Source organism: Trachemys scripta, chromosome 7, assembly GCF_013100865.1.
Source record: "Trachemys scripta elegans isolate TJP31775 chromosome 7, CAS_Tse_1.0, whole genome shotgun sequence".
In the NCBI taxonomy this organism is placed as follows: domain Eukaryota; kingdom Metazoa; phylum Chordata; order Testudines; family Emydidae; genus Trachemys; species Trachemys scripta.
Genome location: NC_048304.1, coordinates 72,973,809 through 72,990,452, shown reverse-complemented (window position 1 = coordinate 72,990,452; position 16,644 = coordinate 72,973,809). Strand labels below are relative to the sequence as shown.

General features: G+C 40.9%; 1 protein-coding gene across 5 annotated transcripts in view; it reads left to right on the top strand.

Annotated features, from left to right (window-relative positions):
- Nucleotides 1-16,644, top strand: part of PARG (poly(ADP-ribose) glycohydrolase) — a 133,449-nt gene that overhangs the window by 61,251 nt on the left and 55,554 nt on the right. For all 5 annotated transcript variants that reach the window (XM_034777229.1, XM_034777228.1, XM_034777226.1 and 2 more), the window contains one exon: nt 457-614. In XM_034777229.1, coding sequence (XP_034633120.1) covers nt 457-614 — 158 coding nt within the window. The remainder of the gene's footprint in view (nt 1-456; nt 615-16,644) is intronic.

The window sequence follows — 16,644 nt, the reverse complement described above, 5'->3', positions numbered from 1 at the left end:
CCCAGTACTTCTGTTAGTCTCAAAGGTGCCACAGGACCCTTAGTCTGAATTTGTAAAAAGCAACAAACACGGCTACCCCTCTGATAAATAAAATATAATATATATCTTTCTTGATTTTAAGATTGCCCGGTTACTACTACATTCCGTCTGTTTCCACCTCTGGAGTCTGTTTTTTCTCTGATAAGTTGTGCTTTGTTGGCCTTATTGTTACTGATTAGAAATCTGCTATTTGTCAAACAAGCTTGTTCCCAATCATCTTAGTTGAACAACCCTTGACTTTAATGGTGCTGCTGATTTAAGGACCAACCAATGGCCCTAAATTACTCTTGCTCTAATTTAGCAAATGTAATTTTGTGCTCCTGTTTTTTGTTTTTTTGAATTGCTAAACTAATTATTTCTCTCTCTCTCTCTCTCTCTCTTTTTTTTTTTTTTTTTTTCTTCATTCCCTTCTGGTAGCCAATACCTTTACTGAAACAAAAGATGAATCACTCCATCACAATGTCACAAGAGCAGATCGCTAGTTTTCTAGCCAATGCTTTTTTCTGCACGTTTCCACGACGCAATGCCAAGATGAAGTCTGAGTATTCTAGTTATCCAGACATTAACTTCAACAGGTATGGCATTTTTGAATAAATGGAGCAGATGAGCCTTCAAGGAAAATATTGTAGTTGCTTAGGGGAGAATCCTCTTTTTTCTTTCACATCATTAAAAGGCAATTAACACCAATTCAGTAGTTGGTTTCTTGCTTATAAAATTATAAGGAAAAAACAGGAAACAATTTAATCACATTATCCATGGGAAATATGAGGGTCTTGTGGATGAAAAGTTAATGCTTGATAACAAGGCTGACCTACCCCAATCTATTCACAAACATGCACTGGTTTAATTAAATGAGTGCAACCCCCTGTGTGGACACTCTTATTTCTATTTATGAACATTTATAAGCTTAATGAAAAGTGCTATATAAGCAGGGCCGCCCAGAGGATTCAGGGGGCCTGGGGCAAAGCAATTTTGGGGGACCTTCCATTTAAAAAAAAATTGCAATACTATAGTAACATGTATTTGGAAATGTAAAAAATAACTAATGAAATACATTCAAAAATTAATTTGTAATAATTTGAAAATACACTAAATACATTATTTAAAAACATTAAATGCTTTAATGGTATGTATACATTTGCAATTACATAATGGGCTGTTGCTGGGTGATGGGGATGGGTGGTGCTGCTGTTGCCCAGGGCTGGGTGGGGAGCTGGGCTCTGGGCTGTGGGGAGATGGGGTCAGGGGGGTGTCCGGCTCAGAGGGGCTGGGCTCGGACTGTGGGGGGGCTGGGCTTGGAGCTGGGGGTCAGGGCTGTGGGGGGATGGGGTGGGGGGTGTCCGGTTCAGAAGGGCTGGGCTCAGAGCTGGGGTCAGGGATGTGGGGGGATGGGGTCAGGGGGAGTCCGGCTCAGAGGGGCTGGGCTCGAGGCTGGGGGTCAGGGCTGAGGAGAAATGGGGTTGGGGGGGTGTCGGGCTCGGAGCTGGGGGTCAGGGCTGTGGGGGGATGGGGTCGGGGGTTGCCCGGCCCTGGCCCCTTACCATGCCGCTTACCCCCTCTCCCGGAGCCTGAGTGCGCCACGTCCAGCGCTGCAGCGGCGTGGTGTTTCCAGTGGGACCTGAGGTCCCGCCGCTCAGCTGCAGCTCACAGCCCTGCCCCCTTACCAGCTGAGACACCCGGGGATGTGAGAAGGCGGGGGCGGAGGGGAGCCTCTGACATACTCCTGGGGGCCCCTGTGGGGCCCAGGGCCTGGGGCAAATTGCCCCACTTGACCTCCCCCCTCTGAGCAGCCCTGTATATAAGAGCTAGGTATAATTATCGTTATTAAAGAGTGCCTTACTACTTTTTAGCTTCAACCTGTTCCTAGTAAACTTAAGTGAAACTGAAATAAATCTGACTTAAACTGAGTGTGTCCACACAGCCTTTTGTGCGCTGGTTTAGCTACGTCAGTTAAAATTGCACCTTTAGCTAAAACCAGTGGAATTCTGAGTGTAGACAAGCCTTTATTCTCCCCTTCATGGGCTCAAACTTGCACTGAAATAATTAAATTGATTTTAATTCACACCTTTTGTTAAATATTATATTGGTCTATGCCATGTTGTCTGCCTCTAATGCCTGCCTGCCCCTCGTTTTTCTCTTTAAACTCTCTGCCCATCAACCAATATAAATTCCTACATGGTTTCATCACCACTTTTTAAATCAAAGTATCTCGAACCTCCTGCTCAGGTCATACCCTAAAACAAACTAATCCCTTTATTTACATAGGACAGAATGTTGTCCTTACTTGCATGCATGCAAGGCTACTGATGCTATGCTTGGGAAAGGAAGAGAACATACAGTGTCCCTGAAAAGTGGAACTGTCTTTGTTCTCAGGGCTTATCAGAGTCCCTGTTGATTTTTTACAAAAAACATGTTTTGTCATGGTTTTTGTAAACACTTGCAAATTTTGACCACTGAAGCTGGTGCAATTAACATCAGACTGGCTGAACAGGTATCCCACCACTATCCCCACTAGTTCTGTTACATAGTGGAACCATGGGTATGCAATCCTTCATAAGTCCTTGGGCTACTCCTCCATTGCATTAGAGTCCAATCCACATGGAGTCGCTGTCTCACTCTTACTCTAAGCAGTGCTGTGAGTGACGTGTCTACAGAAAGATCAGCTGTACTGCAGCCATTTGCTTGCAGTTGTAGTCCTATCCTAGGCCACATGAACTCTTCTTCCTATCTCCCTTGCACCAGTAAAGAATAGACTGGGGAAGGGCACCTGGTGTGGAGGGAAGACAAGCAGCTGACAGTGCATAAGGAGAGAGTGAATAAATATTGCAGAGACAGGGAAAGATTAATAAGGTAAGAGCTGCAGAGGAGAGGGTGCAAAAAGCAGATTGAAGGATGAAGGCATTCAACAATGAGCAGTGGGAGAAACTGACTGAGAGGAGTAACACTGTTTCCTACCTCACCTTTAACTGTAATGTGGCCCCATTTGTATTTTGAAAAGGGGGAGTGGTGGGGAAGAAAAGGGCAGAGTCTGCACCGTTTTCTTCCTACCCTCAATGCCAATGTCATCTTCTTTCCACATTTCCTGGTTTTTGAAGGTAGGAAGGAAAGGGCAATAAAATAAATGTCCTTAGCCATTAGTGGTATTGCATGCTTGTAATTAGGACAGAATTTGTCCCATTACATTCTCTAAGACTCGAAAATACAAACAAGCATTCACGAGCTGGCAGCATATGTACAGAATGTACTGGGCAGTGTCCAAAATCATGCACTCCACTTTTGAGGAATATTAGGGGCTTTTTTCCTAATGTGGTTAGAGAACGCTATATTAGATGTTGTTCTGCTTCAGCAACCCTGCTTTCCCACAGCAGTATGCTATGGCATCGAGACTTAAACTGTGTGGAAACTACTACATTTTATTTTCTGTATAACTGAATGAATTACTTCCATTGCTTGTAGAAATTCATGTACTATACTCCTTTAATGAAGCAGAATAATTGTGTGCATATTAGCAAATTTTTGTGATTTTTTTTTTCTTTACTAAATGCATTATTCCATAATTAAACTGACTTTGTCTTCCCAACATTTGCATAATACACATTTTTCTTCCCACCAAATCTTTAAATAATAAAATTTGCAGCTTAAGGTAAAAAATACACGTGCATAAGAAATTTCTTAATCAAATGTCTTTAACTTCATACAACAGTCATGTTCCTAATCTTTTATTATTAATTTGTTTTATTCTACAAAGAAATGACTAGGTATGCACATGCTCAGTGATTGTTTTGGAAAGGACTATAGAATCATGGACCAAATATAGGTATTTTTCAACCCTGTTAATTTTAGGACCTGATGCTATGATTTACTATTCAATCTTGTATCTCACCGGAGTCTATGGGAGTTGATGGTGCTCTGCACCTCACAGTATCCATCCCTCGTAGTTAACAATGATGGACTTTTGTTTCAAAGTAAAAATGATCTGTACCCTCATAGTTGTGTGGATTTCGCTTTTATGTCAAATAGCAGAATGAACCATGCCCCTTTCACCTCTATTCATTTTAAACACATTTAAAAATTGGTACTTCATAGATGATTAAACTGAGAAATGTCTTAAGTCTAATTTAAAACACTTTAAACTGCTGTCAGAAAATGTCCCCCTTTTCCACTCTAGAGCTTGGCCATTTCAGGTAATAAAATGAAATGGTACACTTGGTATGTACATATTAAATAAAAATTGTCACTGTTTGCCTACTGTGATTTGACAAGGCTATCAATCTGTTTTATCAAACAAGCCATACTTGGTACAAGAGATTGAGAACGTACCATTTATTTTATTTCCTGTAAACCATCTCAAATGTGCCACTGCTTGTTATGTGGTGATGAAGGCAAGTTTCCTGAGTGCTTTTGTGCATGCTGACAACTTTATGGTCATCTGGAAGGGAGACTGCTTATACGTCAGCGTAACATAAGCCATTTTACACTTTGTCCTTTCCAACCCAACTCTTGCTATTGTCACCTAAAATAAATATATATGTGTCAGTACAACTTTGACTTTGTGGTGCTTAATTTTATAATACATTGTAACATTTTCATGTAAATATAGATTGTACTTCCTCCTACAAACTGAGAGGCCATTAAGTAATAATATAATAAAGTAGTAAAACACTTGCCAATGTGATTAAATACATCCCTTTTAAACCTGGCAAGGATGTGCCTTTGTGGGCTTTTAAAGTTGTTAATAGTATAATATATAAATTAGAAGTATATCTGATAAAATGGAATTGTCTGTAAGACTCTTTTAGGATTACAATGCTAAAATGTTGCCTTAGAATTGTAATTAGGACAATGTCTATGCTGCTTCTTTTCAAAACATTTAAAATGTGAATAAAAATATTGTAAGCAATATTTTAGAAGGGAGAGAGAGATGAAGTTGACATGGAAAAGATGCATTTTAACTTGTCTGAATTAAAGAGAGACAATTGGGGAATTTAGGTGTTATGGTTGAAATGCCATCACAAAATAAATAGTTATTAAGTTTATTGTGTGACACCCTTGTGGATAGACACTGCAGAGAGGTCAAGCACCGACTGTGCTTAGAGAATGAACTGCATTTTTCAATCCTAAAGGTGATCCTTCTAGAACATAGTTGAGGCACATTGTTAGGGTAGCTGAAGAAACTTATGCTGCTTCTGCTCGTGGTGTATCTGTTCTGTGACTAGATAGAGAATCTGAGTTGTGTCCAGGGTTTATCTATCTAGCACAGGGGTGGGCAAACTTTTTGGCCTGAGGGCCACATCTGGGTGGGGAAATTGCACGCAGGACTGAGGCAAGAGGTTGGAGTGCAGGAGGGAGGGAGTGTGGTGTGTGTGTGTGTGTGTGTGTGTATTTAGGGGGTGCGGTGTGCCAGAAGGAACTCAGGGCAAGAGGTTGGGGTACAAGGAGAGGTGTGGAGTGCAGGAGGGGCCTGAGGGGAGGTTGGGGGCTCAGGGCAGGGTTTTGGGGTGCAGGAAGGGGGATCAGGGTAGGGGGTTGGGGTGCAGGAGCAGGTGCAGAGTGCAGGAGGGGGCTCAGGACAGGAGGTTGGGGTGCAGGAGGGGGATCAGTGTAGGGGGTTGGGGTGCAGGAGGGGTGCAGCAGGGGGCTCAGTGCAGGGGGTTGGGGTGAGGGGTGCAGGAGGGGTTCAGGGTGTGGGCTCCAGCCTGGCGCCACTTACCTGGAGCGGCTCCGGGGTGGCAGCGGCGCCACATTGCTAAGGCAGGCTCCCTGCCTGCCGCTGCTCCGCGCTGCCGCTCCTGGAAGCGGCTGGCACTATGTCCCTGTGGCCCCTGGGGCAGAGGGCAGCGTGTGGAGCCCTTTGTTCTCCTCTTCCCCCCCCCCCCAACCCCCAGGGGCCACAGGGACACGGTGCTGGCCACTTCCGGGAGCAGCGCCACGGGGGTGGCAATCCTGTGGGCCGGATCCAAAGCCATGAGGGGCTAGTTCTGGCCCACGGGCTGTAGTTTGCTCACCCCGATCTAGCACCTTTTGGGGAACAAAATATTCCTCCTCGTTCACTCTCTTGTAAAATAAAGAAATAAAACATGCATGGCTGAACCTTTTGTTCTTCAGTTTCACTACTTTTGTGTGCGGATTGTAGATGAGAATGGTCTCTGTCACGAGGGTTTGTAGTGATTGTGGTACTACTGTTGAGTTTGCCTGTTGTTCCTATTGAGAGTTATCAGACTTGCCTCTTAAATTCCTACACTTTGGGAAGCCCCTTAATTTTATTTAAAAGCTGCCCAAATATAATGGAGTTTGAAGCAGGTTATGAAGGTAAAATAAGCTTTCTTCTCAAATTAGTTTTCCGGATAACTGTGAGAGGGGTTGAGTGGCTTGTCAAGAGCTCATACGCTTTACTTATGTGGTTCTGATCTGCTAGCAGCTGTTGACTCTTAGCTATGGTATGCTGCTACAGTAGTTCCTTCCCCGTTTTCCTGTAACAAGAGACTAAGCAAATTAAAAGCGCATGGCCCCCAGTCATAAATAGGCTTAGCTCAGATCATAGGCTTCAGTTTCATATTTTAAAGCAGTACATACACAGCATACACCTAGAGATTTTTTGACACACAAGTGAGAGGGTAAAATGAAGTTATATAAAAAAATGCATCTAAATTATGGTGCACTTTTTCAATAGTGACAATATAAAATACTGATACCGCCAATATGTATCCTAAATTTAACTCCAGCCATGTCAGGCAGGATCTTTAAGCTAATTATTTTAGTGAATGGAAATAGGAAAAAATTTACACTAGTTAAGATATATGCATCTTTTATGGATTTTTTTAATATAGGAAAGGAAATGGACAAACTGTACAGACACTTATACAGGGGAACTGAAATCTGATTTAGCAATAATGCAATTGTCTCTTACCATAAACAACATCAATTTCATAGCATTGAGTATTCTCTGTGGAGTAAATTATCCAGTGTATTTGAGGTGATCTGGTTAGGGAATAGGAATATATATTGTTTCTATAAAAAGTGGCTCCAGTTACATCCTAACCATCAACATTTCATTGCAAAGAACTGAATATTGCTTTTAAGTATTTTTTTGCCCCCTTAGGATGGTGGCTGTGTATTCTATTAACCTTCACTATGGATGGAAATGTTTATTTTTAAATGTGTAATTTTCTGTAGAACTTACAAATATACATGTGAATTTGGGTTATAAAATGTGGTCTGAATTTTAAAATGAAAAGTCGTGTATTCTTTATAATAAAGTCTAAAACTATATTGAGCAGTTCTTTATTATATTATTTATAATGATCAGTAGAGCGAACTAATATTTGGATAATGGGAATTTGGTTTAATGCTTAAAGCTTAAAAACTGAGTTCTGGGTTCTATTCCTGGTTTTCCTATAACCCAGGGTGATACAGTGAGTTAAGTCACTTAGAGTATGTCTTCACAGCAGCTAGACACCTGCGGCTGGCCCATACTAGCTGACTCGGGCTTGTGAGACTAGGGCTGTGGGGCTGTTTCATTGCTTTGTAGACTTCCAGGCATGGGTTGGAGCCTGGGCTCTAGGGTCTTGCGTTGTGGGGGGGTCCCAGAGCTCGGACTCCAGCCCAAGCCCGGAAGTCTACAAAGCACTGAAGTACCTCTGCAACCTAAGCCCCGTCAGCCCAAGTCGGCTGGCCTGGGCGAGCCGCAGGTCTTTCTTTTCTGTGTAGACATCCCTTTAGTCCAGAATTTTCAAGTATCTACTAATTTTGAAAGCCTCAATTTTTGGGTGCCTAAGTTATGATTTAGAGCCTGACTTTCAGTTACTGAGCTCCCACAGTTCCCTCTGACTTCAGGAAGAGCAAGATTTGCTCCTTAGTGTAAATTTGAGGGTCTTAAGACAAAAAAAAGATTCCCAGTAATTTTAAAAAATTAAGTTGCTATTATTTTCTTTGATCCAGTTTACTTACCCAACATGGGAAAACCCCAGAAATAAGAAATGCCTCTTCTTTGGGGGTGTAGTAAGGGAGGGCAGTGTTTGCAATTGGATTGACCAACAAAAATTACATTGCTCCATGTATATATGTTCAAAGCTTAGTGGAAAAAAAATCTTTGTTTTAAAGATAAATTTCTAATTATGCATCAGGTTGTTCAGTGCTCTGGTTTTGTCTGTTTTGTTGACAGCATTTTCCACCTGTGACAGTTAATAGTCTGCTGTAAATAAGAGAAGAAATTGCCTGTGAGGTTAAATTGTTGAAGTATAGTATGTTTCTTCTCTTGGAGGCCAAGGGGAATCCCAAACCTCTAAGCTACTTTCTATGTAAAGAGAGGAATAGAAGACAGGTTTTAATGTAGAAAGGTGGGATTTACTTAATTAACTGGAAAAAAATACAGCAGCACCAAATCTATTTATTTCACAGTGCCTTGTGTGTTTGACTTGTATAAGTCTGCTCTGAGGTTTTTCCTCACTAGAAAACATAATATCGTTAGATAATTGCATTTCCTCTTGCATTACCACAAGAGTGATAATTTGCAGTCTGCTTGGTTTTCTCAGAATTATCACCTGGATTATTAGAGATCAATTAGTTGGGTAAAATTTTGACACTGTAAAAGAACTTTCTTATCATTAATCCATTTGAGACCTGTTTTTCCATAAAAACCTTGTATTGGTGATTTACTAAAATCTGTATCAGCTTGTACATTAATACTACTGAAAATTTTATTCTAAGAAATTTAGGAGCCTGATTTTTCAGTGAGACTTAGGTTTACAAATCACTTGGATGCTTTTTTAAAATATTTTATTCAGCTACATTATTTTGTAGTTCCCATTTTTTAAGTGTTTACTGTGGCTCTAGAACTTACACATATGCTAGCAAGTATGGCTGTGTTTTATCTTTTTTATTGGAGATTAGAATTTCCAATTCTAAATTTCTTTACATTTCTAAACATCTCGCTCTGTGGTTGACACTTAACTTCAGAGCTGTCCAACATGCTGTTGTCCACAAAAGCCCTAGTAGAATGTTGTGGAGACCATTTCACTTGATGATGGGAATATAAATAACAGTAGCAAACACTTATTGTAGCTGTTTGTTCTTCATGATGGCTTTGACCAATAACTGATTCCAGCACAATTTCATCTTACAGAACTTGATCAATATCTGTGATGGAACACAAAATATGTTAAAATGTAAATAGAAAATATTTGTTTAAAAAAATAAACTCCTATTGCCTAAGGGTGCCTAGAATGATAACACTATACTAATTAACTGCTTTTATTATTAGCCTGAAACATTTCAAAGGTAGTTGCTGCACTGATATAAAGAAATATTGCAATCTGCAAATACTCTGTAGAGAGATTCTCCTGACTTTCCCAAACATTTGATACAAAAAGCTTACAACCGTATGTGGTCTTGGACTGTGGTTCTCAACCGGGGTCCGAGGCCCCCTAGGGGGCTGCGAGCAGGTTTCGGGGGGGCCGCCCAGCAGGGCCCAGGGCAGAAAGCTGAAGCCCTGCCGCATGGGTTTGAAGACCAGACTCTGCCCCGCCACCCGAGGCTGAAGCCGAAGCCTGAGCAATGTAGCTTTGCGGTGGCTCCTGTGGCATCAGGCCCCAGGCGATGCCCTGCTTGCTACCCCATAATGCTGTCCCTGACTTTTATGCGCAGAAAACCTGCGATTGTGACACAGGTGGGCCGTGGAGTTTTTATAGCATGTTGCGGGGGGGGGGCTCAGGAAGAAAAAGGTTGAGAACCCCTGGTCTTGGAGATGCATGTGATTAAAGTTGCTTGGAGTACAATTGAATGAAAAGGTCAGATAATGTTATTGATGTGACAGAATACTTATTGAAAGGTTTCAGGCAAATGTTTATAGCAATGCAAATTGAAGTCTAACAAATCTTTAATGAGTGAAAGAAAAGATGGTTTTGAAAAGAGAAAACACTTCTGTTTTCCTTAAGCAATTCTGTTGGGGGCAGAGGGACGGGGCGGGAGGAAGAACCGGAAATCAAGTTGCATAGTTCAAAGAAATAGGCAATGATAGTTGAAAGCAAGTGCTTCTATGCTCACTAGTTAGCCTAGTCTATAAATTGTTAGTGTTTTCCCATTTGACCCCTGGTTTTTCTCTTAGGGCCTTGTGAAGTGGAGTGGAGTGTCCACATCTCCCAGTGACATCAGTAGGATCTGAGTGTGCTTAGCATAGTAAAGGATAAGGCTCTTAATACCTATGTAGACTTAAGTGTCATTGTAGCCATGTTGGTCCTAGGGTATTAGAGAGACAAGGTGGATGAGGTAGTATCTTCTATTGGACCAACTGTTGGTGAAAGAGAGAAGCTTTTGAAACACACAGAAGAGCTCTATATGGCTCGAAAGTTTCTCTCTCTCACCAACAGAAGTTGGTCCAATAAAAGATATTACATAACCCACCTTGTATCTCTATGTAGACTTAAATCAGTCTTCACAAAGTACATACAAGCATAATAGTTTACCTCCTAAGCAGATCCACCCAATAAGATGGACTATGAAAACTAATAGTTTATTATTTGGGCTTCAAGTAATTGGTCAGCCTACGCATTCAAATGAACTTTTGCTTAAAGATGTGTTGTATCCTTTGATATTTTTGAAATGGAAAAGTGAATATTCCTTATGTGCATGGCTGCTTTCTTTGTCCCAATAACATATTATTCTCAAAGGATGAAATTGATCTTTATGCAGATGGCCAGCGCCATTTAAGTCCTATATTTTAAATCTCATTTTAAGGGCTTAAGTAGGACTTTGGTGGTACATACCCCATGTGCTGACCCTCTGGACAGGAGAAAATGTCATCATCCACTGTGAGAGCATGTTAAAATCCAGGAAACAGCATGAGTAATCTGATTTCATATTCAACTGCATCAGCAGAGATCAATTTTTTTTCTTGATGAATAAGGTTGACTGCAGAATTTAAATTGCACTGTCTGATAACTTTACAGATTGAGGTTGTTTGGAACCATAACTGGTGTGTTTGGATACATGTAAATCTCATGGAATTACAATCAATACCATGCATCTGTGAATGGGAAATTTTATATTGAGATTTTATGTTTGTGCCATTCTTGCCATAAAATGCAAATTTCTAACTATGAGGGTAATTAACCACTGGAACAATTTACCAAGGGATGTGGTCAGGGGTGAAAGTAACTTAAAGGACTTACCAGTACACCTGAGACCTGAGCAGGGGGCGGGGCCTAAACTGGAAGGGGTGTGGCCTCGACTGCAAGACGTGGAGCCTTTAAATCATGCCCAGAGCTACCAGCTGCAGAAGTGGCTGGGAGCCCTGGGGCTCGGGCAGCGATTTAAAGAGCCCAGGGCTCCCAGCAGCAGCCAGAGCCCCGGGCCCTTTAAATCGCCGCCCGAACCCCGCTACCGGAGCCCCTGGGCCCTTTAAATCGCCAACAGAACCCCAGGGGCTTCTGGCTGCTGCTGCTACCCTGGGGCTCAGGGCTCTGGTGAAGATTTAAAGGGCCTGGGTCTCCACTGCGGTAGCGGCAGCTGGGAGCCCCTGGCCCTTTAAATCACCACCGGAGCCCCACCACTGCTACCTCAGGGCTCTGGCAGCGGGGCTTGGGTGGTGATTTAAAGGGTCCGGGGCTCCTGGCCGCCGCTACCTCAATGGAGCCCCAGGCACTTTAAATCACCGCCCAAGTCCTGGGGCTCCCGGCCGCCTCCGCTACCCAGGGGCTCCAGCAGTGGGGCTCTGGTGGCAATTTAAAGGGCCTGAGGCTCCGGCAGTGGGGCCCTGGTGGCATTTTAAGGGCCTGAGGCTCCGGCAGTGGGGCTCTGGTGGTAATTTAAAGGGCCTGGGCTCTGGCCGCTGCTGGGAGCCCCAGGCCCTTTAAATTGCCGGCCTGGGGAAGCCGGTCTGGTACAGCGCACCAGCTCTTGCCAGTACAACAGACTGGACCGGCTTACTTTCACCTCTGGATGTGGTGGAATCTGCATTACTCCAATGAATATTGGATATCTTTCTAAAAAATATACAGTAGATTAGCCACAAGATATGATCTTGATGCAGAGATTACTGGATGAAATTCTATGGCCTTTGTTATGTAGGAAGTAAGATTGGAATAGATGATCAAAAGGGTCCCTTCTGGCCTTAAAAAAAAAAAATCTATGAATTTGGACCCCGTTTTTGCCTGAATTCCAAGTTTCAAAATTAAATGATTTTGTTCTGATTTGATGAAACAGACAACATTTTCAGAACCATTTACTTCAAAGGTTCAACTTCTTTCCATTAGACAAAATCCATGCCCTGTCAGTTTTTTGTAGCAAATAATGTAATGTTACATTTAATATACCTGTATTGACATGATGACACACTATATTTCAAATATTTTTGCCATGAAAGGTCTATAAAATATGTCAGGAAACTGAACCAAGATACAGTAACTCCTCACTTAAAGTCGTCACGGTTAACACTGTTTCATTGTTACGTTGCTGATCAATTAGGGAACATGCTCTTGTAAAGTTGCGCAGTGCTCCCTTATAACGTTGTTTGGCAGCCGCCTGCTTTGTCCACTGCTTGCATTGAGCACATTTTTAAGTACTTTCCTGAACTGGGGCTGCAGTTTGCAGACCTAACAGTTATGGTGTGGGAGAAGTTTACTTGTAAACAAATTGTAAAGTTGTAAATTCTATGTAGAAGTAATTACACAATAAACACTAAAAATGACATCACGAGATTTCATTTTTTCCAGTCAAATCAAAATTTTAAGCAAAGTGTAAAATTAAAGACAGTTTTTAAAATATTCTTTGTTTCTAACCATATAATATTGAAATTGTTTATTTTACATACTCCTCACCACTATCGCTATCCCGCCACGTACTCTGTCATATTATATATTTTTGTGGCACACTAATATATTGCAACTAGGGCTGTCAATTAATCGCAGTTAACTCATGCAATTAACAAAAAATTAATCATGATTAATCGCAATTTTAATCTCACTGTTAAAAAATAGAATACCAATTGAAATTTATTAAATATTTTGGATGTTTTTCTACATTTCTACATTTTCATATATATTATGTTATATGTTGTAATTGAAATCAAAGTGTATTTTGTTTTTGATTATAAATATTTGCACTGTAAAAATGATAAAAGAAATAGTATTTTTCAATTCACCTCAGACAAGTACTGTCTTTGTTGTGAAAGTGCAACTTACAAATGTAATTTTTTTGTTACATAACTGTACTCAGAAACAAAATAATGTAAAACTTCAGAGTCTATGTAAGTCCACTCAGTCCTACTTCTTGTTCAGTCAATCACTTAGACAAACAAATTTACATTTACAGATGATAATGCTGCCCTCTTATTTACAATGTCACCAGAATGTGAGAACAGGCATTTGCATGGCACTTTTTTAGCCGGCATTGCAAGGTATTTACATGCCAGATATGCTAAACATTCATATGCCCTTTCATGCTTCGGCCACCATTCCAGTGGACATGCTTCCATGTTGATGATGATAGTTTAAAAAAAAAAAAAAAAAAGTGTTAATTAAATTTGTGACTGAGCTCCTTGGGGGAGAATTGTATGTCCCCTGCTCTGTTTTATGCGCATTCTGCCCTATATTTCATGTTATAGTAATCTTGGATGATGACCCAGCACATGTTGTCCATTTTAAGGACACTTTCACTGCAGATTTGACAAAACGCAAAGAAGCTACCAATGTGAGATTTCTAAAGATAGCTACAGCACTTGACCCAAGGTTTAAGAATCTGAAGTGCTTTCCAAAAGCAGAGAGGGACAAGGTGTGGAGCATGCTTTCAGAAGTTTTAAAAGAGCAACACTCCGATGTGGAAACTACAGAACTGAACCACCAAAACAGTAAATCAGCCTTCTGCTGTGTTTTGTTTTTTTTACAGTGCAAATACTTATAATCAAAAATAAATGTAAAGTGAGCACTGTATACTTTGTGTTCTGTGTTGTAATTGAAATCAGCATATTTGAAAAATGTAGAAAACATCCAAAAATATTTAAATAAATGGTATTCTATTATTGTTTAACTGTCATTAATCATGATTAATTTTATTTGTGCGATTAATCGCGATTAATTTTTTTAATTGCTTGACAGCCCTAGTTGGAACATAACCACTGTAATTTTTTGTTTTTTCTTATCAAGTGTAGGATTTATATTCAGAACATAAACACTGAAAACAGTTGAAGATTAAATCAGAAAGAACATTTTGTTTGGCAGCTAATGTTAACTGAATATCTTGTTATATTGCTCCCACAAGTCTGCTTACTTTTATTATTGACCTTCACTCCTGCCTGTTCTTTGGTTCCTCAGAATACCTAAATATAAAGGGCTTCAATTTGATTAGCAATCCTGCTGCATTTGCTTAGAAGCTAGAAGGTCAAAGATAAATTGTAGGTTGCCTCAGTGGTCAGCTCAGCAGACTTTTTGCATCTGTCTCCTCACTAAATTGAAGTAGCTGTGTGGCAGTGTGACAGAATTCTTGCACAAAGCAAAAGTGGCTTACTGGATGAAAATATGCAGTTGCAAGTAATTTATCAATTACTTCAATTTAAAATGGGGCTTGCAGTGCTTTGAGTTTGATTTACAGTGCAGTTTAGTTGGATGAATTCTTAAAATTTGTATTAATGGTTTCTTGCCTTGGATTCTTATATTGGTAAATTGATAATCTACATTCCACTCAGGGAATTGCTTTTTTGTGGTCTTGCCATAAAGAGCTCAAGAAAAAATCCAGTTAATATGCATCATGCCGTAACTAAACCTATTCTTTTTAAAACTACGAAACTTTGTATTTGAAATAAATGTTTCCATAATGTTGTATATTGACCAATTCACTTAAAGCTTCATGTTAGCAAGTACAGATATTAATGAGTCCTCACCATTAAATTAATATTTGATATTTCTGGTTCTGTGTAGAGACAGTTAATGCTCAAGGTGGTTGTACAAATGTCTCCATGGTTTCTCAGTGTTCTAGCAATTTCTATTAATGCTTTGTCTCCATGTTGGAGATTTGAAAGATACTTACGTGTATATGCATCAGGGCCGGCTCCAGGCACCAGCATTCCAAGCAGGTGCTTGGGGCGGCAATCTGCAAGGGGCGGCAGGCCGTGTGTTTTTGCCGCCCCAAGCAGCGTGCCGAATTGCCGTTGCAGACAGCGGGGGCCGTCCGTGTGCGTTACGGTGGCACGCGCGTTTCCGTGGCGGCGGCACTTCAGCAGCAGCTTCTATGTTCAGCGGCAATTCGGCGGCAGCTTCTGTCTTCCAGAAGCTGCCGCCGAATTGCCACTGCTACGGAAATGCGCGTGCCGCCCTAACGGCACACGGACTTCCCCCGCCGTCTGCGGCGGCAATTCGGTGCGCTGCTTGGGGCGGCAAAAACAGTAGAGCCAGCCCTGATATGCATCATACAATTGAGACATGATTTGTTCATGTGTTGTTTGGACTGAGTAGGGAATGTTGTATTTATTTAGAGAAAATATTTGTGTGTTTTTAGTCCATCTCCTATCCCCTGCCTTCAAGGAAAAAAAGCTCTGCTCTTGCAATTGAAAACTTGGCTCTGGAATAGGTTCGCGTTCTCAGACAGAGAATGAACTCTAGGGTCTGATTATTTTTTTTCAGAGGTTCTAAGCACCTAAAACTCAGATTGAAGTCAATGGGAAAATGTGGATCTCTGCACCTCTGAAAATAGGGCCTTTGGCTTGTCATGTGTGGAAGGTGGCTGACCTTACAGCCCTTTTGAGCACCTTGCAGACTAGTCTGGTGTGGGAAGAAAAAGTAGGTGGATTTAAATTGTTTTTGGAAACTAATTAATAAACTGAGACTGTTTAGTGTATGTTAAGATTTGGGTGTACATATTAATATAGATGTAATTTGAGATTTAGCTCTCCAATAAATTTTTGGGCAGGATTTTCAGAAGCATTCATCATTGTCCTATAATTCTATTCCAATTGAAGTTCATTGTAAAACTCTCCCAACTTCAGTGGAAGCTTGGTTAGGGCAATGGTGTGTGCTGTTGAAACGCTCACTCTCTATTACTATGGTAATAAGCTTACAGCCATAAAAATGACCTGCTGCTTTATAATTTATAGGGAAGGCCTAAAAGGTTGTTTGTACATTGGTTTGGGATTTTTTTCATGAAGATTTCATGCTTGCTTTTGATATTATAATCCAGCTAGTTCTGTAGTCATTCAAGGAACCCTGAATTTCAATGTAATTTCTTTTTAAATGTGAAACACTTTAAAACCCCAACAATCTTTCAGATCTTCATTCATCACAATGTTGCAAAAAAAAAAAAAAATAATAAGGCATATATCTCCTTCCCTCCCCTGTTCCTTCCTTCTGCATGCAGGTCAACTTTAATGCAGTTTGGAAGTCTTCTAAATTGATCATTTAATCTTTGGACACTGAAAAATAAATGAACTAAACTGCATACTGAGATTACATTTGGGTGCATTTTCATAAACTGATAAACGTAAGGGTTTAGGGCAGAGGTTGACAACCTATGGCATGCGTGCCAAAGGCGGCACGCGAGCTGATTTTCAGTGGCACTCACACTGCCTGGGTCCTGGCCATCGGTCTGGGGGGCTCTGCATTTTAATTTTAAATAAAGCTTCTT